The sequence below is a fragment of the Pterocles gutturalis genome, unplaced genomic scaffold (genome assembly GCF_000699245.1).
Source record: "Pterocles gutturalis isolate BGI_N339 unplaced genomic scaffold, ASM69924v1 scaffold9605, whole genome shotgun sequence".
Taxonomy (NCBI): domain Eukaryota; kingdom Metazoa; phylum Chordata; class Aves; order Pterocliformes; family Pteroclidae; genus Pterocles; species Pterocles gutturalis.
In genome coordinates this window covers 22596-48904 of record NW_010140863.1, presented here as the reverse complement: position 1 = coordinate 48904, position 26309 = coordinate 22596, and the positions used below count along the sequence as shown (strand labels likewise).

Genomic DNA, 26309 nt, shown 5'->3' with positions numbered 1-26309 from the left:
GGAAAGAAATAATTGCTTGTCTGAGCTTGCTAAATTAACTATCTTCCTGCTGCCACAAACTAATTTGATCTCCCAGGACCCATTTCCTCAGCTAATTGGAACTTCAGTTGCCACACATGTAAATTCTCCCTTGCAGCTGTATTTATTTCAGGCCAGTTGAGCAAATGGTTCGGGATGGGTTGTAGCTGAGCTCAGCACCTCTAGTCTTTTAGGCCAGCCTTGGATTGATGCTTGCGGCACCTGCCACAGCCCTTTCCTTTGCAGATGAGAGTGTCTGATGCTATGTCCCTGTGGATTTGAGCGTGGTCCTTGGGGAAAGGCTGCCCTACTTTTCTCTTGTTACTTGCAGAACTCTCAAAGCTGTTTTCTTGCAAGGAACGTGCTATGCTACTGAGAGGTGGGGTTGGTGGTTTGAGGCAGTGGTGCTGGGTGTGTAGAGGAAGGAAAGGGGAGTTTCCCTTCAGAAATGTAAGGTGAAGGCAGGAAAGTGAATGTGCCTCATGAAATTTTACCCTTGGCTGATGTGTTACCAGCTGCGTCTGCTTCAGAGATGAGTCTATAGCAAGAGAAACTCAAGCTGCAGGTCACTGGGTGACAATTGAGGTCCTGAACAGAAAATAAGCGTTTCACCCCTGCCTGTGAAACATTTAGACCTCATTTAGCCCTGGATCAGTCTGATTAAAGCAGCTTCTCTGGCAAATTGATTCTCCTGAACGTCCTTTTCTGAGTTGGCTATTTTAGAGAAAACATCTCCCTGCAGATTTTATAATGTAATACTGTGCTCAAAGCTGGTGCCTTTTTTCAACCCCCAAGAATCTGGTGCAAATGCAAAACCAATGATGGATGTAACTGACTGAAGTCAGGTGTTGCAGCTCTACATTTCCTTCTCTTTTGGAAAACAGAGGATTGTTTCTCTTGGGAAGCAGGAAACATGGATCCTTATGGCACCAGGCTTGGTAACTGTTTCATGTGGGTACATGCTAAAGCGTAGGCTTGAGGTTTGGGGCGCCGGGGCTAAGCTCCTGGTTCCCAGCCTCCTCGGGGCTTCGCTTTCTGCCTCCACCCTGTGGAACTCACCACCTGGGGGTGAGGCTTGCATACGCCCATGATTTTTGAGGTCCTCCGTGGTGTTGTCTGCACTTGACCTTTATTCCAGGTACCTTCCCAGGAACAAAGCCTGGACTGGCCAGACAAACCCTTTTGTATTTGCAATGCTGCAAATTAGCACCTAACTAGGGAGAGAATTTGTCAAGTGCTGACAAGTCAATGTTGAAAGATGACCAGAGCGTGGGGTTGGAATGGAAACTCTCTCACTTAGCAGCAAAGCACTTTGGATTCTCCAACATTTTCCAATTTGTGGTCTACTTTTCTGGCAATAAAGTCTTTCCTTGGCAACCCTCCACAGATCAGCAGGTTGAAGTGGCCTGCTCTAATAAGAGGTTTAGGTCTGCTAGAGCTCTCAGCTCTGTTTGGAAAGCTCTTCCCCTGCAGACAGCATAAAATGCTTTGTTGATCCCCACTATCTTCCCTTTGAAAGACACACCAGGTCATATTTTCAGGAGGCCCTGTGACCGGGGTCTCACTGTCCCATCCTGTCTACACAAGGTATGGCATCACACCAACTACCCGTGGTGAGAGCAATGCAAGTACTTCAGCTTCAGCTTGTCACCAGGAAAGATTTAATTGGGTAGTTGAAAGGTAAGAACAGTGGTGTTTTTTACTGCATTTCCCAAGTTACATAGGCATGATCATTTTTGTGGCTCAGTGGCTGCTGGACATGCCGTTCTGTGCTGGAGCACCATGCGTTGCCCAAGTCGACTGCCACCACGTGTAGGTATGCTGGATTTCCCTGCCTTCATTCATGTATTACAAGCAACAAATATTTCTCTTTACTTGCACCTAGGGTTGAAATGGCTTTTCAGAGGTTCCCAGCACTTGTAGTAGTTTTTATCTAGGCAGTTGGAGGTCTGGAGACCCCACTTGGTGACGGCCAGACTGAGGGATGATTCGAACATGAAGGCCTGTTGGGAAAAGGGAAGGTAGGTTAGGGCAAGAGGGCAAGGGTTTGCACCCAGGCAAGGTGGCTCTGCTCTGCCACAAACAGGAGTTGCACACATGGTCCAGCACCGCCAAGTTCTGCCTCTGGCCTGATCAGCCCAGGAGGAGAAGGCTCTTCAGAGCTGGCATTTCAAAGCTGGTATTAACCAGGTCTCAGGAGTGACTTTGGACTCCGTGCATGAGCAGGAAGGCCAAGTTGTTCCAAAAGCTCTAGTTCACAGTCTGTTAATCATTAGATTTTAGGGGGTGGAGAAATGAGGACAGTCACGGGTTTCGCTTCTTTGTCCATAGGCTAAGACAAAAATTAAATTAATCAGCATGAAAATTCCCAGCTTCCTGCTCAGGCAACAATTTATGTGGGCAGATGATCAAAGCTGCCTGGCATCGCATGTCTCCAGGGGAGCCCCTGGTGCTGATCAGTAAAGGAGGTAAATGCTGCAGCAGTTTGGTCTAAGTACTTTTCCAACTTGCCATCAAGAAGCTAGGTGGTACTTTGAGAGTGGCAGAAATCTTACTGGTTTCTGTGGCTCCTTACCATGGTCCCTTCTGCAACCCTCTCAGGCTCCAGCTTGGCTTTGCTTGCCTTCTCAAAACAGTCAGCATCTGGCCCGTGAGGAGTCATCATGCTGTGCAAGCTGGCCCCTCCAGGCTGGAAGCCTTCTTCCTTTGCTTCATAGTGGCCTTTGATGAGCCCCATGAACTCACTCATGCAGTTCCCTGCAGGAAGCATAGAGAAGAGGTTGCAACGCAGTATGATTGGGAAGCATCACAGCTGGGCTGTGAGCTCCTTGAAACCCACGAGCTAAGCTGGGTGGAGCGGAGTTTTCTAAGCAGGGCATCACAAGAGAGGACATCAGGGATCCTTCCTATAGGCAATGCTTGTAAAGCTGTACAGGCTTTATTCTGCTCTTAATTATCTGGATTCAGAAACAGAGCTCCCTAATGAAGGTGCATTGATGTTGGTAGACCTGTGCTTTTCTTACCACCTTGAGCTGTGTTATCTACAATACCTGCATACCTACTGCATGGTGTAACCTGACAGCCCCATCCCTGGAGGCATTCAAGACCAGGCTGGGCAGCCTGCTCTCATAGTTGGCAACCCTGCCCACAGCAGGGGGGTTGAAACTAGATGATCTTTAAGGTCCTTTTCAACCCAGGCCATTCTATGATTCTATGATGATTTACAGATTTTGGATTAGAGATCTTAGAGCTGGAAAGAAAGTTCAGTATAATCAACCTTGTGTTACAGGCACTGAGGCAAAAAATGCCTGGCCAGCAGTCCGGTGAGAAAGCCTGGTCTGCTGTCCCAGGCTATAAACTTGGTATCTTTTTGGTTTTTATTCTTCTACCACCTCCAGTCCAGCCAGTCACTTCAGTACCTTGTGCTTTTGATCTATGCATTATCTACCTTTTTCTCAAGAGCCACTCTATGCCCAAAGACAAGGAGACAAATTCTGGCCTTCCCTGAGGAAGAATACTTCCTCAAGTAAGAAGTAAACCCTCTGAAACCAATGGAGTAATATACCACTAACTTAGGTAAGAATGGCTATATCTAATTGTTCAGTACTTACTGAGTTATGCTCCCTGTAAAGGAAATACTTCAACAGCTGCCATCCCAAGCTTTCAGCTTTAGTTGGCTTGATTGGACTAAACAATGTGGCAACTTCCTGCTTAGCAGTCAGTTTTTGCAAAACCAGGACACACTTTTGTTATATATAGCCCTTTTCAACCACTAACTCAGTCTTTGTTAAGAACAAGCCAGGGTCTAAAATATTCACTAACAAAACTAATTTAGCTCAAATCAGAGTTGTCCTATATATATGTAAAGACTCATTAATTTTCATCCCAAGTTGTCAGTATCTCATGTAGGACTGGATTGTTACAGAACTTGCTCATGTACTGCACTTCGCACACTCAGAGTGCTGTACAGACCCTAAGAGCTGGATTGCCAAGACATTTGCAACAGGGGTCATAATATCTCTTAGGAAGAATGGGCAGGTGAGTAGGAAACCAGCCTGGGACTTAAGAGATGAGCTGAGGCCAGTTTCTTATTTGTTCACAGATTTCCTATATGACCCCCAACAACTTAGGTGTGCCTCCCTTCCCTATCGGTAAAATAGAATTGTCCTCTGCAGGCAGGATGTTGTGAAGTTGAAATCCCTTAGTGGCAATCAGATGTTCAGTCCCACTGTAATGAGAGTCACACCAGTACTCTCCCAGACGCAATATATGGTACAAAAGCTGTATCAGACACATTTTTTGACCTGTGGTCCAAAGGCCCAAGGAATAGTTCACAGCCTCCAGGGATATAGAAAAGTGACCAAGAGAAGTCAGTATTTATGACCTGCACAGCCACATTTGTATGTGAAATTGTTAATGGTGTCTAGGGGTGTCCGTTAAGGTGGGAAATTTTTGGACCACCATTGCTATATTCATATTTGGGGCAAAGTTAAGGCAAGATGAAAACTGACTCTGAGTGCACCAAAATTCTCTGAACACAGGTTTTCCACTGCACCTGAGAAGAGGAGGCAATGGGGTTTCTAGCAAAAGAACTAGACCTCCTGAAAAATATTTGGAGAGAGGAGAGTTCAGCAGCACAGAGCTTGTGCTACTCCTGACCCAGAGCTGCTCTATGGTGTTACGCTTCTTTTACCAGTACAAGATTACCATGACAGCTCTAATTTCAGAGGAAACTAATGTGCACAGTCTTGATAACTGACTGTTGCAATGTCTGCCTTACCCACTCAAGCTCTGCCCCTCCATGGCTGACGTAGAGTGGACAACCAAACTGCTCATCGTGAATTTAGTGCTCAAGCCTACGGCCAAGGTACTGTGGTCAAGTGAGTAGCTGTGGTAGCTGTCCCCATGGGTACTCTTGGCTCACAACATGGACAAGAGAATGAGAGTTATTTCAGCTGTCGTTTACCACAGACTAAGCAAGGTTGAACAAGTTCATGTTGTTCAACACAATGTGTCTGTGGAAAGTTAACACGGCTCTGCTGATGTGCAGCAGCTTAATCGTGGTAAACCAGCAGTGTCTCACCTCTTAGGGTCTAGTAAAAGTGACTTAGTGCTATCTCAGCTGGTCAAGAGACATGTTTCCATGTCACACACTATTGTGAATGAAAGCAGAATGACAGGGCAGGACTTTGCCTGTGGGATTTACTCAGATGGCGGCACAGCTGCCTACTGTGCTTCCAAGCGCCACTAATTCTGCCAGCCCCCAAGACACTTGGAAATATATCTAAGTAGTAGGAGGAGCTGGCTATTAAACTGTAGTTAGTAAGCATGCAGAAAGCATCTCAGTACTTCAGAATGACCATAGTGTGACCTCGATAGCTTCTGAGATGGGGCTTTTTAGCTGTCGACAGAAGGGGTGCAAGATGAGCAAGCTTTCCCCCTCGGTCTCACAGAGCAGCTTGCCTCATTGCCCTGTCAGCGCAATCCTGTGTGGGGAACTGGGTTTCTAGCATCCATTCAATGCAACATGTGGCCATGCTCTGCCAAGAAGAAAATAAAAAACTGCCAAAAAGAAGCTGGCTCTCGTGATGGCAACCAAATCCCCAAAACATCAACCAACTCCCTGCCTGAGAAGGAGCCCTGTTCCTGATCTCTGGCTGCTTAAGTGCCAGAGGTACCTCCATCACTGTGCAGGTGGTGAAGAAGGGCTCAGGAGAGCCAATTTACTCCTTTGCTGTAACGCTGATCACACCCTGTGATGGCCTTGGGCAGCTCTACATCCCTCTGTGCTTCTCACCACCTGTGATATCGTATTTTCATTTCTCCTGTTCTTTATCTGCGCACTCTAATGAGATATTAAGCAATTCATGGCTGGATGACAGGACAATTTCTGATGTATTTCTGCACTGCCAAGTTCAATATGCACCCAGTCTCAGTGGGAGCCCCTTGAGTACAGAGGCATCAATCTACGCAGACACAGCCAGCCTGTCACCTCTGAGTTTTCCTGAGATGCTCTAAAATGGGACATCTTTGGTTTTGTTCATTTGCCAGGGAGGACTGACTGACTCCAAGAAGCTGACTCTAACTCTGCCAAGGACAACAAATCAGACTTCTTCTTGCGCATGCTCTCAAATAAGTGGAGGCTTAGCTTTTTTCTGAAGTGCACAACCAAGAGCAGACATACGGTGGTAGTATGGTGGCCGGAAGGTGTTGTTAGCTACCCCCCATCGTGGGGGGAATATGACAAAGTCAGCCAGTGCCACTCCAGGACGCGTCGACTTGGCTGTCAGGACAGTGAAGATAGAAGGATCCTAAAAAAAGCAAAGCAAAAAGCATGAAACAGAACAGGGCTCAGAGCTGTCTGCTCAGGTCATCCTGCCTGTAAACCTGACTGCTACAGCATCTCCCTTGCCAAAACACTGTTACCACCTGCACCTGGTGGTGTGGGTGAGATTTGTGACCCTGTGTGACAGCAGCAAGCATCTCGATCCCATGCTGAACATGGCAGGCAAGAGATGGGATGGGATGGTTCTTCCTTTAGGCAGCCTTAGAGACGCCCCACCACCCGAGCAATCATGCCCTTGGAGCCCGCAGCACAGATGCAGGGGAGGGACAGCCCCGCAAGATGGGACACTGTAATTCCCGGAGCAGTCTCCAGCACTCCTCCTACCATGAAACTGTACCTCTGCTTTATCTGGTTACAGAGGACATGAACATCCTGGTGGAGGCATCGAGCCTCACAGCCATGTTAGTTTACAAACAGGGAGAACAAAGTGCAGAAAAACTGTGGCTTGCTTCAAGGATTTTTGAAGTCTTTAGTCCAGTGAAGTGATTTTCTGGGCTTTGATCCCAAACCCATCCTCTTCCCGGCAGTTTTTTTCTGGAGTTTAAACAATACTTTCTGTTGGTCGTCTCACTAGAAATGCTCCAGTCTCCTTGCACACCCACTTGCAGAAGCAGCACCAAGAGATGGCACTGCTGCAGGCACCTCTCCCACTGGGCTGGTTTCCTTTTTAGAAGAGCTGCTCACGTTAGTTTTGGCTTTAGTTATTTTCCATAAGATCTAGAAATTATTGCAATGAAAGCTGCCAGCTCTCCAAATGAATTTAAGTGCTGGGCTCCGAGGAACCAGGGGAAGGAGTCTGTGCAATGGGATGAAATAAATCAAGGCAAGAATTTGAAGCAAAAGTCTTTTCACTGAGTTACACAGTGTATGTTGGCTCAGTATTCAGCTCTCCTCCAGGGCGCAGAAATTCTATGCTAAGCTGCATAAAGCTGTTTAAGAGGCTGATCAACCTCCTGTTATGTCTTTGTACCACAAAGGAGGTTGTCCTTCTCTACAAGAGCTTGGTTCAGACCCAGGGAAAGCAGCGCAGGAGATTTCACACTGTTTCTTAGAGCACAACATATTTTTTAACAGGCGCTGAGCCCCTGGGTCTCAGGGTGAGTTTGGATGGTACAGTATCCACACAGCATCGCTCTGCCTTGCCCAGCTCCAGAACTTACCGCGTGGTCAAAAGCAACAGAATTAATGACCATGAATTTTTCCAGATGGTATTTGTACGGCGTATAGTTCCCGTGCCAGGCTACAACATTGAAGGGGGAGAAATCCTACCAAAGCAAAGAGACAGAAGGTTACCATACACAACCTCCCAACTTGCTGCACATATACAAGGCACTGCTCTTTTTCAAATTAAAAATGGGTTTGGTGCTGGTGAGAAGAAGTATGCCAGCACATAGCCATTATGTATGTATGGAGCACAAAGCCATTTAGGCACAGCCCAGCATTGCAAGGATGTGGTTTTCCTCAGCATTTCTACATGCTGAGCCTCAGCTCTCCCTCCAGGGTTTGGTCCCTAAGGTCTTTCAAGTGCACAGGCAGTGTTTGAACAAGGCCAGCTGCAGCACTGGCTCTCTGGTAAGGAAACCCTGGCTTTTCACAGCAGCTCGAGCTCCCCTTTTCTATTCTGTCACTATAAACACGTGGAAGCAGCCTGGCAAAGAACATCACTGAGTCTTTGGTCTAACCAAGTCTTCACAAACACTTTTTTTCTAAATGGAGGAGCCTCAACAGAGAAGATGAATGACCCAACAAGGCAAGGGCTCAGTCCTGCTCCACTTAACCCAGCAGGACCTCCTGAGACTATGTGCATGCTGCTGAGTTGTACATCCCAGGCCATGCACTGGCAGCTGCTGCACTTCAGTGTTACGTGTTTTCCAGGGCATCCTCACCTGCTGGGCTGCAAACAGCTTGCCCTGGTACTTGCTGATCACTGTGTAGCCCCCTGGCACGTGGCGGTCCTCATACCACGCAACGGGCACCAAGAAGTCACGTGGGTTGGCCAGGCCATTGGCTCCTGCAAAAGGAAGAGAGATGCCAGAGATTTTGGGCAACCTGCTAGCAAAGTGAGAGGCTATCACAAAAATTTCCTGGCTTTGTGGGTGCCCTTCTGCTTTTTGAATGACCTTACTGCCTGTCAGCCCACCACAGATGATGAAATAGTCATGTACTTTGTGTGCTCCTACAAGCAGGTAACTGTAATACATCCTAGCATTTAAGTCCATGTTCGCCTTATCTGACTAAGACAGGTCTCCTCCATTTGCCTTCTGAACAAGATTAATACATCATCCTCAATTAAAGGCATGTAACAACTAGGAATTAAGCAAAAAGCAGAGGGTGAATTGCTCTCTGTTCCTGGATATCTTGCTGGCTGGACACTTAGCCATGCCAAAGTTACAAGGCATGTCATGAGGGGGACAAATACATTTCTGAATGCTTGCAAAAGGAGTAATAAAATAAGGGCTAGTGATACCTACAGACTCTGGGCATACTGAGGGGTTGGTTAGGGCAAGGAGTGCATTTCAAAGTACAAAGCACTATACAGGTGCTGAAGCATTCTTCTTCTTCTTCTCATTAGTATTATTGTTACAAAGTGGGTTTGAATTTCTTGGGTAAAAATGCAGACATTACTACCTGCTGCTAAGGTTTAGCAGTCAGTGCTTTTCTCCAGCTGTCATTTTTCGAGTGAAAAGTGAAGTTAGAATAAAGTAAGACTGAAATACAAAGGATCTTGGTCTCCAAGGGGAAGGCAGGTAGGTGGTGAGAAGAAGAGCTCTTATAATTACCACCTCCTGAAAAGGTTTACAGGCAAGTGCACTCATTTTATTTTCTCTAGAAAGTAAACCTTTTAATAGATCCCTGCCTTCTAGAGACTGAAAAAAAAAACCCCAAAACCAAACCAAACCCAGTCTAACATTGTCTGAAAAACTAGCTAATGGGAAAACTTGTTACAAACAGGCTGGGGCAACAACATCAATAATCAGCTGGAGCAGGCACAGAGCACAAGAAGTGGGTGAAGGCAGGTAACCTCAGATGGATGAAAGGAAAGCTGCTGAAAAATCACTGTAGGCTCAATGTGGAAAGAGATGTGCCCAGTATGTCACATGGGAGAGATGCTCGAGCGGGGTCCCATTAAACGGCTGCAAATTGGGTCAGTTCCCCCCATGAGAATGACTGGCTTTGGTTTCGCTATGGTCATGAGATATTTGCAAAGTCCCTCTGAATGCAGATGGGCCACGCCAAGCTTGTCACTGATTGATAATACCTAGTCAGCTTACTTCAAGCATGGCCAGTCTTGTAGATCTCACTGAGAGCTATAAAACAAGCCCAGTCTAGTGGGGAAAAACCCCAGTACAACCTAAAATGAAAAATGCAAACCCCAAAACACCAGTCTGAAAGTGGAGAACCAGTGGTGGTACCAGTTTTGTAGTTGTTTAGTTTCTCTTCCCTTCCCTGAGACAACCTTAGTATCTGTAACCAGGAGGTGTTTTTCTCAGCAAGAAAAGTTTGAAGGCAAGTACTACAGCGATAAGGAGGGTGAAATAACCTGAGCTGAGCACCTCCAGAAAGCCAGCTGGGAAATCACGGGGGACAGCAGGGCTTCAGATGCCGTGCACCCTCGCAATATCTTTGTCAGGGCAGCAGGAGGCTGTGCCTTCATGATCCCTGACATTGCACAGACCAGGAGGCAGCTGGCAGAGAGGATCTGTGATTTATAAGAGAGCTAGACCTGTGCTCAGTGTGTTCCTGATCCCAGCCCTGTGCTGCTCATTTTATTGATTTCTAATTCTCCAAGGGGAACAGCTTCTGATACTAAAGCGCTTTAGGCTCTAGAGCTCTAAGGTGCCTCTGTTAACAGAGGTGGGGGGAAAAACACTTGATTAAATCTAAAATGGGGCTTCAAGAATATCTGTCACCTCTGAAACCCACCTTTCCTTTTACAGGGCAAATTCTCTCCTATTACTCCAGTTTATGCTGTATTTGCAAGTAAGAAGTATCAGTGATTTTGAGCCTTTTGAGTTTCTTGTGGTAGGAACAGGTTCAGAACCAACAGATGGGGACTCCCAGACCAGAAGGAAGAGAGAAAGTGAAAAGGGAGTGGGAGAGAAAGGGTTCTTACAGTTCCAGAGGAATCTCAGAACTATTGGGCTGTCACTTTTTTTTTTGGGGGGGGGGATGCTTGCTCTGCTGGGGAATAACAGTGCTGGGATGGAAAATGTCTTTGTGAAGCATCATGTGCATGGGAGGATGTATTACATAGGAGATGAAAGGATGGACTGGAGCCTGCAATTCCTGACTATCCCTATGAAATGCACTGTATGTCTGGCAGGAGATTGTTACCGATGGGTCCCAGGTCAGGCAGCTCGAAGTGTGCCCCATACACCTCCAGGATGTAGCCTCTGGTCTCTCCAAACACCTCCACGCTGAAACGCATGCCTTGCTGGAAAGTAAAGGAAGATACCAGGATCCTCCCAGGACTTTGCTGGCAAACCACAAACAGCTGAATGCAGGAGCTGGCTTGCTCCAACATCGGGCTCTGAGCCACAGGCAAGGCACAGTCAGCCCTTACCTGGATGACACAGATTTCATTGGGCTCCACTAGCATCTTCCCAAACTCAGTTGTGATGAGCAGTTTCCCTTGCTGGGGCACTGTAGAAACAAAACAGAGGCAGAGGAGCTTTCCCCAGAGCACCCAGGCAATGGGCCCTTTCTGACCCTGCTTCACACTGGGACTGGGCTCCCTCGCCCATGCAGAGCCTTGCAGCAGAGATGTCCACGCGGGAGGGATTTTCCCTGACTGTCCTGGTGCAGGAAAGCTCACATTTTGACTTGAAAAACTATCAGATTTACAAAACCTGCCCTGGCACTTTTACTTCACAGTAGAGAGGGAGGTGAGTGAGAACAATTTAATAGCTATTTGATGGGAGAAATGTTTCTGTTGGTGACCTGAAGGCATTTCTGTCCCTTGGTCCAGAAAGATACAAGAAAATATCAGACTTCTGATACTGCTCAGAATATTTTTTGGCATGTACGCACTTTATGTGCCAACCTCAACACTCATTGTGGCAGTCTGGTTGCCTGAGGCTGGCAGAGCGTGGAAGCTAAGCTGCCGTACCAAATACTCTTGGGCTGAAGCAACAAAGGCAGATAGCTGTAAGCTGTTCAGAAATCCTGAGGCTTATGTTTTTCAGAAAACCTCCACCTGTGCTGTGCCTAATACCAATCTGGGGAGCGCTGGGAGATGATCCCTGAGCACCATACCAAGGAAGTTGGGTCACTGCTCAAAAACAAAGTCGAGGTCTGGCACAGACATGCACCCTCGGAGATGCACAGGAGCAGTGCAACCCACCCAACAGCCCAGCTGGTGCCAGACCACCAAATCTAGATGTCATGAGGGTGAAGCCATCCCTCCCCTCCAAATCTTGGCTGTAGGGCCTAGATTCTGGAGCAACAAGAGGCAAGACAGGTGTCAGCCCAGGTAGACCCTTGTGGGGGAAAGGAAAAGCCAAAGCATCAACTCACCAATTAGGAAGTCACCATCCGAATTATAAAGGCATCTAAAGGAAAAGGAGAACAGGAGGGTCAAGATGCTGTAAATCCCAGGCTCACACCATGACCACAGCTGGGGAGTTTTGAGCTGGGAGATTGACATGGCAGAGGTCTCCCCTTCAACAGCAGAAATGCTATTTGCAGGTCAGTGAATGCAGTAGATGAGCCAGTACAGAGGAAGCAGGGGGGGTTTAATGTGCATGGCCTGGAACCAGGATCTCATTCAACCTCTGCCAGGTCCCTGCCTTTGTGGCCATGGGTACACTGGACATTGTAAGCTGGGGAGCAGGGCTGACTTCTCCCATGAGCTGCTGCAGAGGGTAGCGATGTCCATCAGAGGCTGCATGCGTGTTGACCTCTGAGGAGCAGCCCCAGTCCCTGGGACTGGCACTTGGATCCAACACATCCCCTCTTGCTGCATCCCCACATCCAGCTCCCTCCTTCTCTTGGTGGTTCCCCACCCACTCTCCCAGTGCTCATTCATGGAGCACACCCTGCTTTACAAACACCTGCCATGGACGCCATGAACACCTTTGCCTGTGCACACAGGGATACGAGGACAGAGAGGCAGCACCGCTGGGAGCAGCTGCACTCAAGCACAGCACCAACAGACATACACACGCAGGCAGCCAGCCCCGGCAGCCCAAGCCCCCAGCGTAGCAGTCACTGACCTGTCAAGCATGGAGGTGTTGCAGACGAAAATATGGACAGCGATGCCGTTGCGTCCTCTGGGCTCACCCGCGCCGCACAAGGTGTGCAGTCCCTGCAGGCAAACCCAAAGCGTTGGGAGCAAGCGGCAGGCAGCAGGGCAGGGGCCAGCCTCTTCCTCCCCTCATCCCAACCCCTTTCTAGGGCTGAACCCCTCTCCCCCTTTCCCATACAACTATAAGCCTGTCCACATGGGGCCTCTGGCCAAACACATTGGCTTTAATTCTCTCACGGGTTTCTTAGCAGTCCATGTAAGCTGGTGTTTTCCAGACCAGGGACTGGGGAGAACTGAGGGTTGGGGCTTTTTTTGAAGAGTTCCTTGAAAGGCAAGGTAGAAAATCAAGTCTACTGTCGGGTGGTTGAAATCTGGAATCCTCTCCCCTCCCACGGATGCCCTGCAAGCCCAGAGGTGTCAGAACCACTGCTGTTAGCCCAGTGCTGAGCATCTTGTGTGCCCTGCTATGCCTCAAGGGGCAGCAGAGATGGAGGATGCCTGGATGCTCTGGTCCCCCAACTTACGCTCACAAAGTCCAGCTTATTCTGAGGGGCTTTTGGGATCTCAAAAGGTTTCCATCGCAGCTAGATTGCAGCAAACAAAAAGCAAAATGCCGGTAGTTATAATGCAAACAGTGGCAAGTTCAAAAGAAAACAGACCCCCATCCCTCCCTGCTTCCCTGCCCTCTGCTAGCTGAGGTATCTTTCTCTTTCCTCTTTGCCTTGCTTAATTTGTTTTACAGGTTTCTTTTGATTTATGGAGCTTTTTTCCCTTTTGAATAATAGTTTTGTAAAATAATTGGCAGGCTTGTGTAGTGCTAAGTTTAAAAAAAAAATCCTATTTAAAACTGTCTCTTCCTCTATTAGCAATAACACTATTGAGAGCAAAGAAATCCAGATGAGATGGCTTTCCACAGCCAAATTGTCACGGTCCGTGCTGGATGATTCACTCCCTCCATGACCCAAGCATAACGCTCCTGTTTGCTCCAACTAATTTTCCCCACACCCAAAGCAGATATATCTCTATCTACATGAGTGGGAGTTGCAAGCAGCACTACTTACTTCTTGCAGAACCTGTCAAGATCCTCAGGCAGAAAGTACCAGGGGAGTCCAAGGTATTTATTACAGCTAATATCATATTAAGGGTCTTTGTGCAGCTCTTGGGAACAAGGTGCTGCAGCTGAGAGCCCCTCACCGTGGGGCGCTTCAGGGCAGACCAACCCAAACACCCCAAATTAGGAGGTTAACACGGCCAGTTGCCAGATATGTCCCCTGCACTGATATGCTCAACCCCAGATGAAAGTGTCTGTGACTCTGAGCATTCATGAGAATATACATTTTCTTGCTTTTAGCCACCTGACCTGGCAGTTCTTGACATGTTTTTAGGCTGGTGACCTGAGAAAACAAAGTTTATGGGTCTCTGTGTCTGTGCCTGCCGCTCCCAAAAATTTTGAATTATGTGAAATTTCAGCTGAATTTGAAAGGGATACAAAGATATTAAACTCTCCCAACCCTCATAGAAGTTTTCCAAAAACAAATCAAAACATGGGTGTGCAGGCAACTCGCCAGGTGCTCCTGGAGAGCCGGCCTCATGAGGAAACAGGCAACTCTGCCCAGTGAGTGCATCTGCCAGTAGAGTTGCATGAGCTGCATGGGCTCATTGGTAATTAATCAGCTGCACCCCAGGCATGGCCCCGCAGCTTGCCCTGCTCCACTCTGCTCTCCAAAGCCATCTGCTTCCCCAGGGCATCCCACCACCGCGGCCTCACAGCAGCCCTGGATTCTCCCAGGTTGGATCCATCCCTTGCCCCTTTCTCCCCCCATCCCGCTTGCTGCGGGGCAGAGGCACGTTTTGCTCCCTGGGAGACCTGGGCGTCTCCATGCCAGTGCCTGCTCGGTGTCACGTGTCCCGGGTGCTGGACGAAGGGGAAGAGGCTGCTGGAGAAGCTGTGTATTCTGTATAGAGACACCAGATGCACCCACTAGCAGATCAGATGTGACCCTTGCAAGGTATCGACACCTCGTAGATGAGCCAGTAAGATAGTGCCCAACCTCAGGTTTTGCTTTTGGACTTCTTTAAAGCATGGTTTCCTTTGGTTTCCAAGACAGCCTTCCAGACATGAACCAGAACCAACACAAAGTGTGGGCAGAAGGTGCTCCAGAGCCTGCTGCCACCCCAAGCTGTGGGACCTTCCCTGGCTTCCGTTCATTTCGTGGCAGCTGTGAAGGTCAGCCGTGGCATCTCAACATTTTAAGCCTTCAGGGTTGGGAACTGGGACCCAGTTGACAGAAACCATTGGAAATACTGACAGAAAGGATATTTGGGGGGTCAAAGAGAGAAAACCCTGAAGAGCAGGGAGAGAGAGTGAGGGAAGAAATAAGAGCAATAAATGTCAGGTACAGAGATCTAAGGGGAAGCTAATTTTCTTATTGAGGAATATGGAAGATGATACTAAGTCTACAGACAAAGTAGTAAGTACAGTGCAGTTCCTGCGTAACGGCTTTATTTTCACTTTGGTCCCTGTGGACACTTCTACAGTTGTCATTCCTGTGGGACAAAGAGAGCAGGAAATCAGTTTGTCATCTGGCCCATTGGTCACAACTGAAAATGGTGTCTGGCCCCTCTCTTCTGAAACTCTTGCAAACTGCAAAGCCACCTCCTGGCTCTGCACACCGTTCGTCCGGTTTGCCTCTGCTGCCTTTGAGTTTCACTGATGCAAGAAGAGAAGAATGAGTGCCCTGAGCCAGACAAGAAATCCAAGGCAGACAGTGGCCACCAGCACCAGGTGCTCAAAACGAGGAACCTTTTAGTGTTGTTTCCCTCCTGTACGATCCATGATCCTCCTGAGATACGGCACCTCTGGGCTTAGTATTACTTTATAGGTTTTTTTCTCCCAAGGTTTGTCCAATCACTTTTTGAATCCACCTGCATCCTCTGGCAAGAAGTTCTACAGTTTATGCATTTTTTTAAAATATGACATTTGTTATTGGCATTTGTTTTCTCCCTGCCTCTCAGTCATAGCTCCCCTTGGTCGTCTCTGCTTCAGGCCATAAAGCTTTCTTCTGTTTCAGCATTTCTTGCACTGTTTCCACACTGTATTTTTTCATCACCTTTGTCCCCTTTTCTGTTTTGTCCCCTGTGCCTTTTAAAATTCTGCCATTGTCTTTGGGCAATGTTAAAGGATATTTTTTCCCATTGACTTCAATGGGCTTTGCACAAAGGGCTTCCATATGGCCATCCTTTTAGATGCATGACATTCAGGAAAGCTCCCTAAGTGAGCTGGGCAAAACACAAAGCACCGCAGGGAAGAGTCAGTCTTGTCCAACAAACTGAACCTGGTCCCTGGCTCCGCTTCAGAGAGGATGAGAAGGAAAGCAGGAAGATGGTTGCCACTTACCACTAGGAAATAATGCCTCAAGGTTTGTTGATTGCCATTGAAAGTGGTGAGAGAGAGAGTGGGCAGGAGCTTCACTGCTCTTCCCTTAGGTAAAAGATGTACTACACGTAAATGGCTTGAGATGCTTGAGAGCCAGACACCTTGGAATGACTGTAATCACAAATAACTGTAATGGTAGATGCAGGCTGTGACAGGGCATCAGGGAAGGATGAGGTGGTAACAGAAGTCATTGGAGCTTCATCTGGGAAAGAAGCACCAAAAGCAGGTGAATACGAGCCTGGCACCTCTTCTTGGTCAGTGGCTGGAAAACATGTTACAGCAGAACTGGGAAAATATTTAGACAAACAGCAAGACTGTCAGGAGGCTGGAAATTAGCTAATGATGATGCATCAAAGGGCAAAACCTGAGAGGAGTAAAAACTGATGACCATGAGATAATGCTGAGAGGAGAACAGCAGGAGGAGAGAGTTGGATTAGCAAAGCCAAATGTTCTGGGGCTGGCAGGGAAGAAATCATGATTAAAGATGATGGCAAGGCTGTAACAGAGGAAGACAAATGCCGTGTCTCTGTGTGACTCTCCAGAATGAAGCTTGATTTCCCACAAGGGCTGCAGAGACACGGGCTGACAGCCAGCAGCCTCTCCGAAAGCACAGGGAAGGCAGGGATGGATGGCAGAGACACACTGGGGCACGATGAGCCTTTGATGTGGGACACTGAATAGGAACAGAGAGCAGCCTCAGAGGTGGCCAACAGGAGCCCCCAAGGGAGATGCTAGATAGCACAGATCAAACCCTGTGACACTGTGGCCATGCTGGGAAGCAGCACAAGCATCCATCAAGGTGGGAAGCAACAAGCATCATGTCGAGGGATGTCCTTCCTTGGATGACGCATAGGTGAAGAACAACAGGTAGCAGTAGGGACCCAGCTCTTGTACTGGCCAGACCCAAAGCTCCATACAGCTCTCCTTAGACCTCTTGCAGCTCAGTGCCTTTGCACATCTGCTTAGCTTAATACTTGACTGTCCTCCTGGCAGGACCAGGGTTCTTTCCAGAACAGTTACCTGGTTGGGGTCAGGCTCAACTTCATCCCAGTTGTGTGTCAAGTGGCCCTCCTTGAGAGGTTTGAAGGGTTTGTGGCAGACTGAAGGTAGGATCCGATACAGCCAGCTAGGAAGAAGGAAAAGACTTGGATTAACCTGAAGAAGAGGTTAAACCCTCTGGGTGGCTGCTGGCTGATTGAGCTCCTAAAGGCATGAATAACATTTACATTAGTGGCAACTGCACTGAAAGAAATTTTAAATATCAAACATCAGCTCACAGCCAGAGACTTCCAGAGAGAGATGTCTTTTTACTGTAGGCTCTAAGTACAAATATATGCTGCTATATGTAGGTAAATGCCTGTATGTGTGTTTACATATAGTCACATATGTTACACTCACACATGCATATATATGTATAAAAAAATAAAGCTGCAGTTCAACCTGTGGCTGGAAGATGGCTATCTCCATGGTGGAAAAAAAGGCCTATTTAAACACAGCTACAAAGGAGGTGAGACAAGACATGGATGAGCACAGTATCTACCTGAAAGTACAGAGGAGCTTTCAGGAGACAGAAGGTCACAGCCAGTATCTGAATTTGGGTGGATTACTGAAAGTAGCATCCTGTGCTTGGCCGGCCATGCCCATAGGACGACCACTGAGTTCACGCAGTGACAACCAGAGTTTCATGTGGGATGATGCTTCCTACTGCTGCAGGAGGTCCCCCCATGCCTCCATCACTATCTGGGGCCATCACTCTCCTTCCTTGCTGCCTGCTGTGTCCATGGCTGCAGCCCCTGCCTCCCCCACTGTTCCCACAGCCGTGGCCGGTATCCACACACCAGGCACAGGCACAGATCTGGGCTTTTAATCAGGCAGGAGACCAGGGGTAATCAGGAAAGCCTGAGCTAGGCAGGGCTGCCAATGGCTTTGATGTGTTAACAGTGGTGGTTGCAGTTTGGGTGGGTGGCTGAGGGGAGGAGGGAGCTCTCCCTTGAGAGCTGGAAAATTTCCATCAAGGACATCTTCGTGCAGCAAACAATGATTCATCCCTTTCCCACGCACACCGCGAGCTGGCACCAGCCTGGAGAGCAGAGCTCTGCTAGGCAGCTCAGATGATGCATTTGCCTTTCATTTGAACGAACAACAGAAGGGACAGGAAAGCCTCCATGGGAGAAGCAAAATGAGAAACGCATCTTCTGCAACCTGGTCATGGCCAGAGCACAGTGACGGGGACAGAGCTCCAGGATGTTTGCTGCTGGCTGGAATAAGGTGTCCCCAGCACTGCTGGGAACACGGGGTAGTAAGCAGCATGCTGGGTGCCTGGTGTTGGTCTGAGCCCATGGCCAGCTGCAAAACAGGTACAGCCTGACCCAGTGCCTCACCAGCATGCAGGAGCATCCCTTAGGAGGAGGAAAGAGTCCTGCTCAAAGGCTTGGTTTGGACACTGTCCATCAGGTGTTTACCAGTGCTAGTTGCAGTGCCCATGTTTTTGCAGTAGCATCAGGGCTGAGACCCTGAGGTTGTTTCACGCAGCACACACAATCCACTCAGGACCATCTGACCCCCATGAACATCCCCTTCCCTTCCTTGCCTTGCTCAGAAAACCACTTTCTTTCCTATCCAGACAATCCCTTTCTTGGAATTTTCGTAACCCACTTGCCCCACCAAAGCCTTTCCTTTCCTTTCTCCTGTGGTTTTCTGCCCTTGCCCCTCTCCCAGTGCACAGTGGAGGTTTTTCATCCGTCTGGGCTCTCAGAAAGCTCTGGTGGCACAGCAGCAGCTTCTCCATTGCTCCCCAATGCTCACCCCAAGCACCCCACATCACCCACCTGCTGTGGGGGGTCAACGGTACCTTCGCTTGTTCGTGGGCCGGGGACAGGTGAAGGCAGAGCCCGAGAGCTGCTCAGCATATAGGCCGTACGGGCAGACTTGTGGGTTATTCTGAACGGGAGGAGAAGGAAAAATAAGGAGTGGGAAGCAGCGGCACGGGATTTATCTCTGAAGCCCCTGGCAGAGCATCGTGGCGGGCGGCCAGCACCCCAATGCCAGGGTGTGGATTGTGCTCCTGAGTCTATGCAACAGCCCTGGTAGTCATATCATGTTGCTCCCATGAGGCTGGGTGCCCTGTGGGTACCAGCCAGACCCCAAACCCCGTTCCCACATGCAAGAGGTCACACGAGTGCCCCAAGGCATCAGCACAATCATTAAAGCAACACTGCTGGAGCAAGCTGCAAGGGTCGGTGCTCAGTAGGGTCACTGACAGGAGCATCAAGGAAAAGAGGCTTGTTCCCAACGCTTACAGACTGCAAAGCAGACTGTTATCATGCACAATTTTTTTGAGACCAAGAGTCCAGAGGGGTTGCTGACAGGAGCATCACATCAGTCTGGATTTCCAGAGGGAGGATAAAGACTCCCAGCAGCTGCAACTTTGCTTCTTCCCTCCTACGCACAAAGCACCCCCTTCTTCTCCTGCCCTCTGGCCAGGAGCGGGGTGCCCAGAACAGGTTTTGCGGTGGGGTGCTGCTTCCTCCTGCCAGTGCTGTTTGCTGGCCAAGGGGAGAGAGACCTGGTGGGGGGGAGGCCTTGGCTTTTCTGCAGGGCTTCTGCACAGTGACAGTCCTCATTTGCAGTACCAAGGGGGCACTTTCCCCTTTGCAGATCTGTGGGTATGACTAGCACAGGTTTAGCAGCCCTTGTGAGTTCATAACTGAAGGACAGATTCCTCCTTTTCAGAGAAGAGAAACTAAACATTTTGATCTAAGTAGGCCAGCATCTATTTGTTTGAGATCAGAAAGAAGCAGAGGCATCCAAGAACTGCAGGAAATACCTCGGTGGGACAGTCATACACCATTTGCTATCCCATCTCCCTCCTGCAAGGTCTAGTTTAGCATCCTGGCATCCTGCTGCGGCTGAGCGGATCAGCCATCCATATGGTATCAAACCCTGCCCTGACAGGTGGGCAGAAGGAAGAGGGAAAGCTCTCATAACGCACATAGCTTCCAGCCCTCAAATACCATCTTGTTGGTATGGGTATGCAGTGAAGCAGGGGGATCAATAGCCCTTGTCATTTTCATCTGAGCCAGCACTACTGCAGATGCCAGTCTTATAAACACTGCAGAGGAGAATGGATCCACCCTTGGGACTGGAGGGTTTTTTTTTGTCTAACTGGTTTTCAGATTTTTCTATTAACTCTTTTGGCACCAAGTCCAGATGAGAGTACCTCAGCCAGCAGCTAGAGGGGTCCTCCTCCTCCGGAAAGCAGTACTGCTCTGGGAAATCACAAGGAGCAAACTCACCGCAGCCCACTTGCCTGTTCAGACCAGCAGCCACCACTATCAATCTCCCGGTTTCAAGGTGCCTCTCACATTTTTTCTCAACCCATATGCTATAGCCAGTTTCAGAAACAAGACACTGCACCAGCTGAGCCATCAGTCTGATCCAGCACATCAGTTTGTCCTTCTTGTGGGCACACCACAAGCTGCAATGCAGACCTAGGGGACATATGTACGCATTTTATGTGTCCTTGTGTGGCGTGTTACTATCCACACTGGCATCCAACATGTAAAGCATCAGAGTTGGGGAGATACAGAAAACTCAGGAAAAGCGAAGGGTGAAGCTCCTTGTTTGACCTTAATTCTGCTGGCCTCTTTGCACAGAAGATGAAGACGAACACCAAGGAATGTCATTGACTGAGCATAGAATGCTGCCATCCAAGCTCAGGGGCTTACAGGAGATCCAAGGGAGGTCACAGTCAGCCTCAAACTGTGTGCTGGTGTAAAGGAGAGACATGCAAAGGAGATGATAGAGCTTTAATTCTTCAGGGCTTTGTTCTTGCCTCTGAGGACAGAGTGGCTAGCACCACATGGATCACTATTCCTTTCTTTGAAACAGAATGACCCAACATAATTTATTTTCATCAAACATGCTCAGAAGTTACTTTTAATTATGAATCTGTCCGTTTATTACTATAGGCTTTCATGTCCCCTCCCTACAAATAAGCTGCTCTCCTGCCAAAATAAGCCAGCTTCCTCGAACCCAATTCCTACAGAAATTCCAAAAGCCACCTCTCCTGCCTGTCTCTCTGCCAAGCTTCAAACTTCTGCTCCGGTTTATTCCTGAGCCGATGGGTTCCTTCGCGGTGTAGCCGAGCCACTTGTATTGCAGACTCCTTTTGGAAAAAAACCTGTTGTTGAGAAGAGGTAATTTAGGTACGTCTTAGTCCCCAAGGTGAAACTTGGAAGCTCATGAGTAACTTAAAAATAGAAAGGATGAATGGAAATCTTTAATTCTGATTTTTTGCCAGCATTTTATTATTCCAGTCCTGCATAAAGAAGTCTCCTGGAGAATTTCGTGGTGGCAGAGAGAGAGGAAACATGTTAAGATGAAAAGAAGCCCAGGGAACAGTTATTCACTCTATTCCATGTCATTTTAATACAACACTTTAAAAAAAAAAAACCTCAGTACCTGTCCCTCTGGTAAAGCTCCTGGGCAGCGTGGATCCTCAGAAACAAGTTCATTTCCAAATCCCGACATGTACTGTAAAATAAATCACGCAGCTCATCAGCATTTTAAAAACACAAACAAAACCTCTCCAAACAGCCCATCCATCACTTCCACATGCTTTTTTCCAGTCTCTTTGTATGCATTAAGACTTTCTCAAGTGATCTACTTGTGTATTGCCACAGACCATTTTCACAGCTCCTGGGTTCGCTTCATTAGCTACCCGCACGGTGGGCTGGGAAGCACAGACAGGATTTGCTCCTCTGCTAAGTCTGCATGTCTATTTTGACCACATTCTGAACCATGAAGGCACTTGAGAAATAAGCCAAATATCACATATACAGTCAGACTCAAGAACGACAAGGTGATGTATAGGAAGAACTGAGCACCAACGTTACGGAGGTGTGCTAGCACCATCCAAGTTAAACCTGACTTCATTTGGATTGTGGATGTTCCAGAATCTGCAGACTATCTTGCAAATTCATGCACTGATTACTCAGATGCTAAGGGACTGAAACTGGAAGCTGTTTGCTTGTCAGGTTCTTGGGACACATCCCCATGACCATCAAGAAAAAGGGCAGGACATAGCTGGGATGAGGGACAAAGGGAAACTCAGCTGGGACTTAAATTATGTCACTAATTTGCCCTAAATAAGTGTTGCCCAGCTGGATGTGAACTATCCACCAAGGCAGTAAGCAAGAATGGATCCATCACCAGGTGATAATCTGGTTTTCTAAGGCCATGTATACCCAAGAGAGAGCTCCACGGGTGAAACAGACCTGCATGCCCTCCCATGCCTGCCCTGCCTACAGCTGCTGTGGTCTGAGCATGGCTAAAAGCCACAGGACCCCAGAGGATCTGGCTCCCATCTTTGTGGCACTGAGAAAAGCCCCAGAGTAAACCTGAGACACACAAGGGAGGCAGGTATAACAGAGACCTTAGCTTTGCACTGACAGAAATGTAAACACAGTCTCTTCAGATGCTATAGAAAGGCATGAGGCAACTCTGTTGAACTCTGCGTGAACACAGAGGTGTTTTGGCAGCGATCAATGGTTCAGCTCCGTGGCCTGGGGAGAGAGTTAAATATTAATGCTCCCCTCTATCAACTGCAAGAGTAGCCAGGCTACCCGTCTGCCTTCACACAGCAGCTCTGGGATGGCAAAGCCCAGGAGCCCCAACGCTTGGCTGACACACACGCTCGCTGCAGCGGAGTGGCTGCAGCACCGTGATGCTGCTGCACCCCAGCAGCTGCCCCAGGGGCTCCGGCACTGAGGAACCCCCGCAAGCAGCAGGTACCCTCCAGCCCGGAGGCAGAGGGCTGACACGAAGGTGGAGTGACAAAACCCTCATACCTGATTTATTATTACAGTGCCTGGAATATTTCCCCCAGGGGTTCTCAGCCTTGTGCAATTTGCAGCCCCCCTAGAAATTTCCTAGTGTAGTAGACACTCGGAGACCAAACCTGAAACCTCCTGAGAACCTGAGAACCTCAGGCACTCTTTAGTAACCTGTAAGGAAAGTCCATTCCCAGGGGAAGCCAGGCTGGCTGGAAGCCCTGCTTAGCCTGAACCTGAAAACATCTCGGTTTCTGTCAGTATTTCTCTCCTTTTTACAAGAAAATGTACATTGCTAGGACTCTGCTCTCCACTGGGTTCTGCAAAGCACATTGATATGCAAAGCAGCAGGTCACCTAAGCAGCCTTGGCAAATGTATTGTACTGGAGCATTTTTTCTTTTTTTTCTTTCTTTTTTTTTGGGGGTTTTTTTTTTTTTTTTTTTTTTTTTTTTTTTTTTTTTTTTTTTTTTTTTTCTCTCCCCTCTTTTAAACGGAAATGCAGCAATATCTGATGGGACTGCAGCAGTTCCAGAATTAACTGAGCCCTCCGCACTGCATTCTCCTCTGCCAGCAGCGTAGAGGTGGCTGGAGTGTTTGCCTGTGGGGCAGTCTTGATGAAAAGGGGAAGAAAGGGACTGCTTTACTGAGCATCACCTGAAAAATGCTCAATTTAAAGCTGGTGGAGAGCTGCAGGGGGAGACAGTCCGTGGTTCTTTGGTGGGTTTGTGTATCTGGTAGCCAGCGTGTGCTCCCTGGCAGCCCCCTGCCACGCTACTGGGGCAAGGGGGGGAAGGAGGCACCGAGATTTTTGCTGTGAGAAATCCATGCCCCGTCCTTCAGGCTAAAAAGCTGGTGACCTGCACAGCTGGCCTGCCCATCCACATCCCCAAAAGACACTTTGCTTCTGCTTGCTGGGCCAGGGGAAGGAAAGCAAACCAACTCAGCAGCAAGCATCGTGTGCCAGCAGCTGCTCTGTGCCCACGTTGGTGCCACTCAGCACCTCACCCAGCCCCGCACCGGCAGCTGTCTCCTGAGTGCTGCCATGCAGACAGCTTCCCACTGGGCTGGACTGAGAGCCACTGCCTTCCTTGGCTGCGCATCACCAGGGGCTGCAGAGCCTCTGGTCATCGCTCAGAGACGCAGGAGGCTGGGTGGTCTGGGGCAGGGGAGCTGAGTCGGGGAAGAGGCGGTGTTTGGGAGAGGGTGGCATCACCCCACTGCTCTGAGAGTTGGGGCAGAAGCTGCTGCATCATTGTTTGGTCAAATCAATTCTTCCTTGCCAAGAAAAAAAAAAAAAGTAATCCTCAGGTAACTGCATTGAGAGCTGAAAAAAAGATACTGGCAGGACTGCAGCCGCGGGAGGGGAGACGTTGTCCTACCAGTGCTTTATCATCCTGAATGTGGCTCCAAGGCTCTGCCTGGATGTTCAGTGTGCTTTTCTCATTCTCTTGTTTTATTTTGTCTTTCCCTGTGGCAGACCTCAGAGGGGCTTCTCTCCTCTCTGTGCCCTTAGGGGACAGTGTCAAACACTACTTGGTCTGCCAAAAAATAGCTGTGCCACACCAGCTCCCCATGTGCACGGGAGGCATCATGCTCTACCTCCCACCTCTCATTTTGCATCCCATAGGGTGGCCCCAAGCCAGGATAAAGGACACCTTTTTGCCCACCCAGCACCCACATCAGAACATCCCTCCTGGGCAAAAAAAAAAAAAAAAAAAATCTGGAAAGATGGAAACCAACCCTCCTTCATTAAATGGCACCATGTTTTTAATCCAAAGTGACCTCCTTCTAGGTCTCTACCTGGCCTCCACAGTTCCTAGCCATGTTCTAGTTATCCCCAGGTTGGGTAGGTTGATGGGCACTATTCTGGTAATGGGGCAGGTGGTTTCTCTGTAAAACAAAAAGTTCTCTGTCGTCCTTTGTTTTCACTTCTGCTTTTAGTTACTGTTGTTATTTTGTTCGAGATCCTGTAGCTTTAAATGCAAACGGGATGTTAGGAATTCATCTGACTCCACTTTGTTTTTTGTTTTGTCATTTTTCAATAAAATGGGAGAGATAAAAGCCCAGCACAGCATAAAAAATTCAGCAAAGCTCATTGATTGGAATAACCAGGATGCAAAGCAGAGTGCTCGCAATGGGTGTTGTGCTCTGACCTATAAACCATAACCTTTTGTTCACCGGATTAGACAGCAGGCAGGGGAAAAACACATTTGAAGTCTGAACACATAGACTGCAAAATAATTAAGGCCCTACTTCAAATGCTGCATAATACATTTCTCTATCATCTCCTGCTGCAGGACACAGGAAAACAACATTCATCTCTAGACAAAAAGCATGGCACTTTGTATCAGCTCAGTACAGTCAACACCAGAGCACCTAACACAAACCCACAGAAACAGGGACATAAGCATTTGGGGCAACGAGCGGGGCAGGTCTTTTACCCTCTGCACAGGGCTCCACAGCCTCCTTGCGGGGTAAAACTAAAGCACCCAAACCGGAGCTCTGCCCTGGTGCTGCCACGGTGCCACAGGGCCAACATCCCTGGCAGGGTTTGCCATCTCCCTCATATCTGGCCAGCCCTCTGCTCCAAAAGTGCCAGGGATGGTCCAGGGCCAGACCCTTCCCGAAAGGACCTGACCAGCTCCAGGGTGGGTCAGGGCACTCAGTGGGGGAGGGCAGAGAAGGACGGATGCTGGGAGGAGCAGAGAGGAAGGGTGAAGCAATGCTTTTGGAGGAAAGATGCAAAGAGAAGATTGGCTGGGGAGAGGTGATAACGGGGTAGGGATGTATATGACATCTTGGAGGAGCTAGCCTGTTTCCGTGGCTAGCTCTGGGCAGACCCCTGGGATGAGCCATAAACCCACCCCATCAGACCCTTCTCCCCAGACTCCCTCTCTGGCAAAGGCGACAGGGAGTGCTGCTGCCTGCTGCTCTTCTGGGGCTCAGAGAGGAGGGCATGGCCGGAGCCCTGGTGTGCCCTGTGCGGGGGGCTGAAACTGCCCCGGGACAGAGCCACTGCTCCCCTGGGCTGGTGGGGAAGATGGGGGCCAGGGCTGCAACGTCTGGGCAGATGTTGCCAGCCAGATTTCATAGGCTGAGGGGGAAACTCCCCCCTGGCAGCCGAAGCAGGAGAAAGGGTGCGTACGGAGGGCAGGGGAAGGACAAATCCCCCAGGGAAGAGGTCCTGCACTGGGACAGCCTGACCAAGAATGATTTCCAAAGGAGAAGAGGGAAAGAAATGTCTATTTATAGAGGAAACAAAGCAAAATCCTTTATCCCAAGAGAGCTTTAAAACCCCCTGAAACACAAAAGAGGGGCACGTTAAAATGAAACAGATGCCAAAAAATCGGCATCAGTGGAGAAGGGGGGGTCCGCAGCCAGCACTGGTGGGTTGTGGGTGCCCAGCCCCTTACCTGCAAGCCCATCAT

At 48.8% G+C, this 26309-nt stretch overlaps 1 protein-coding gene across 1 annotated transcript; it reads right to left on the bottom strand.

Moving 5' to 3' along the window:
• Window positions 1-1654: 1654 nt before the first annotated feature.
• Window positions 1655-26309, bottom strand: HGD (homogentisate 1,2-dioxygenase). The gene is made up of 14 exons (XM_010083831.1): window positions 26295-26309; window positions 21511-21582; window positions 18899-18987; window positions 17068-17173; window positions 13136-13195; window positions 12580-12671; window positions 11882-11916; window positions 10929-11008; window positions 10700-10799; window positions 8251-8375; window positions 7525-7629; window positions 6203-6329; window positions 2594-2775; window positions 1655-2021 (listed from the first exon to the last, which is right to left on the bottom strand). The coding sequence occupies exons 1-14, from the start codon at window positions 26307-26309 to the stop codon at window positions 1890-1892; spliced, it is 1320 nt and encodes a 439-aa protein (XP_010082133.1). The 3' UTR covers window positions 1655-1889.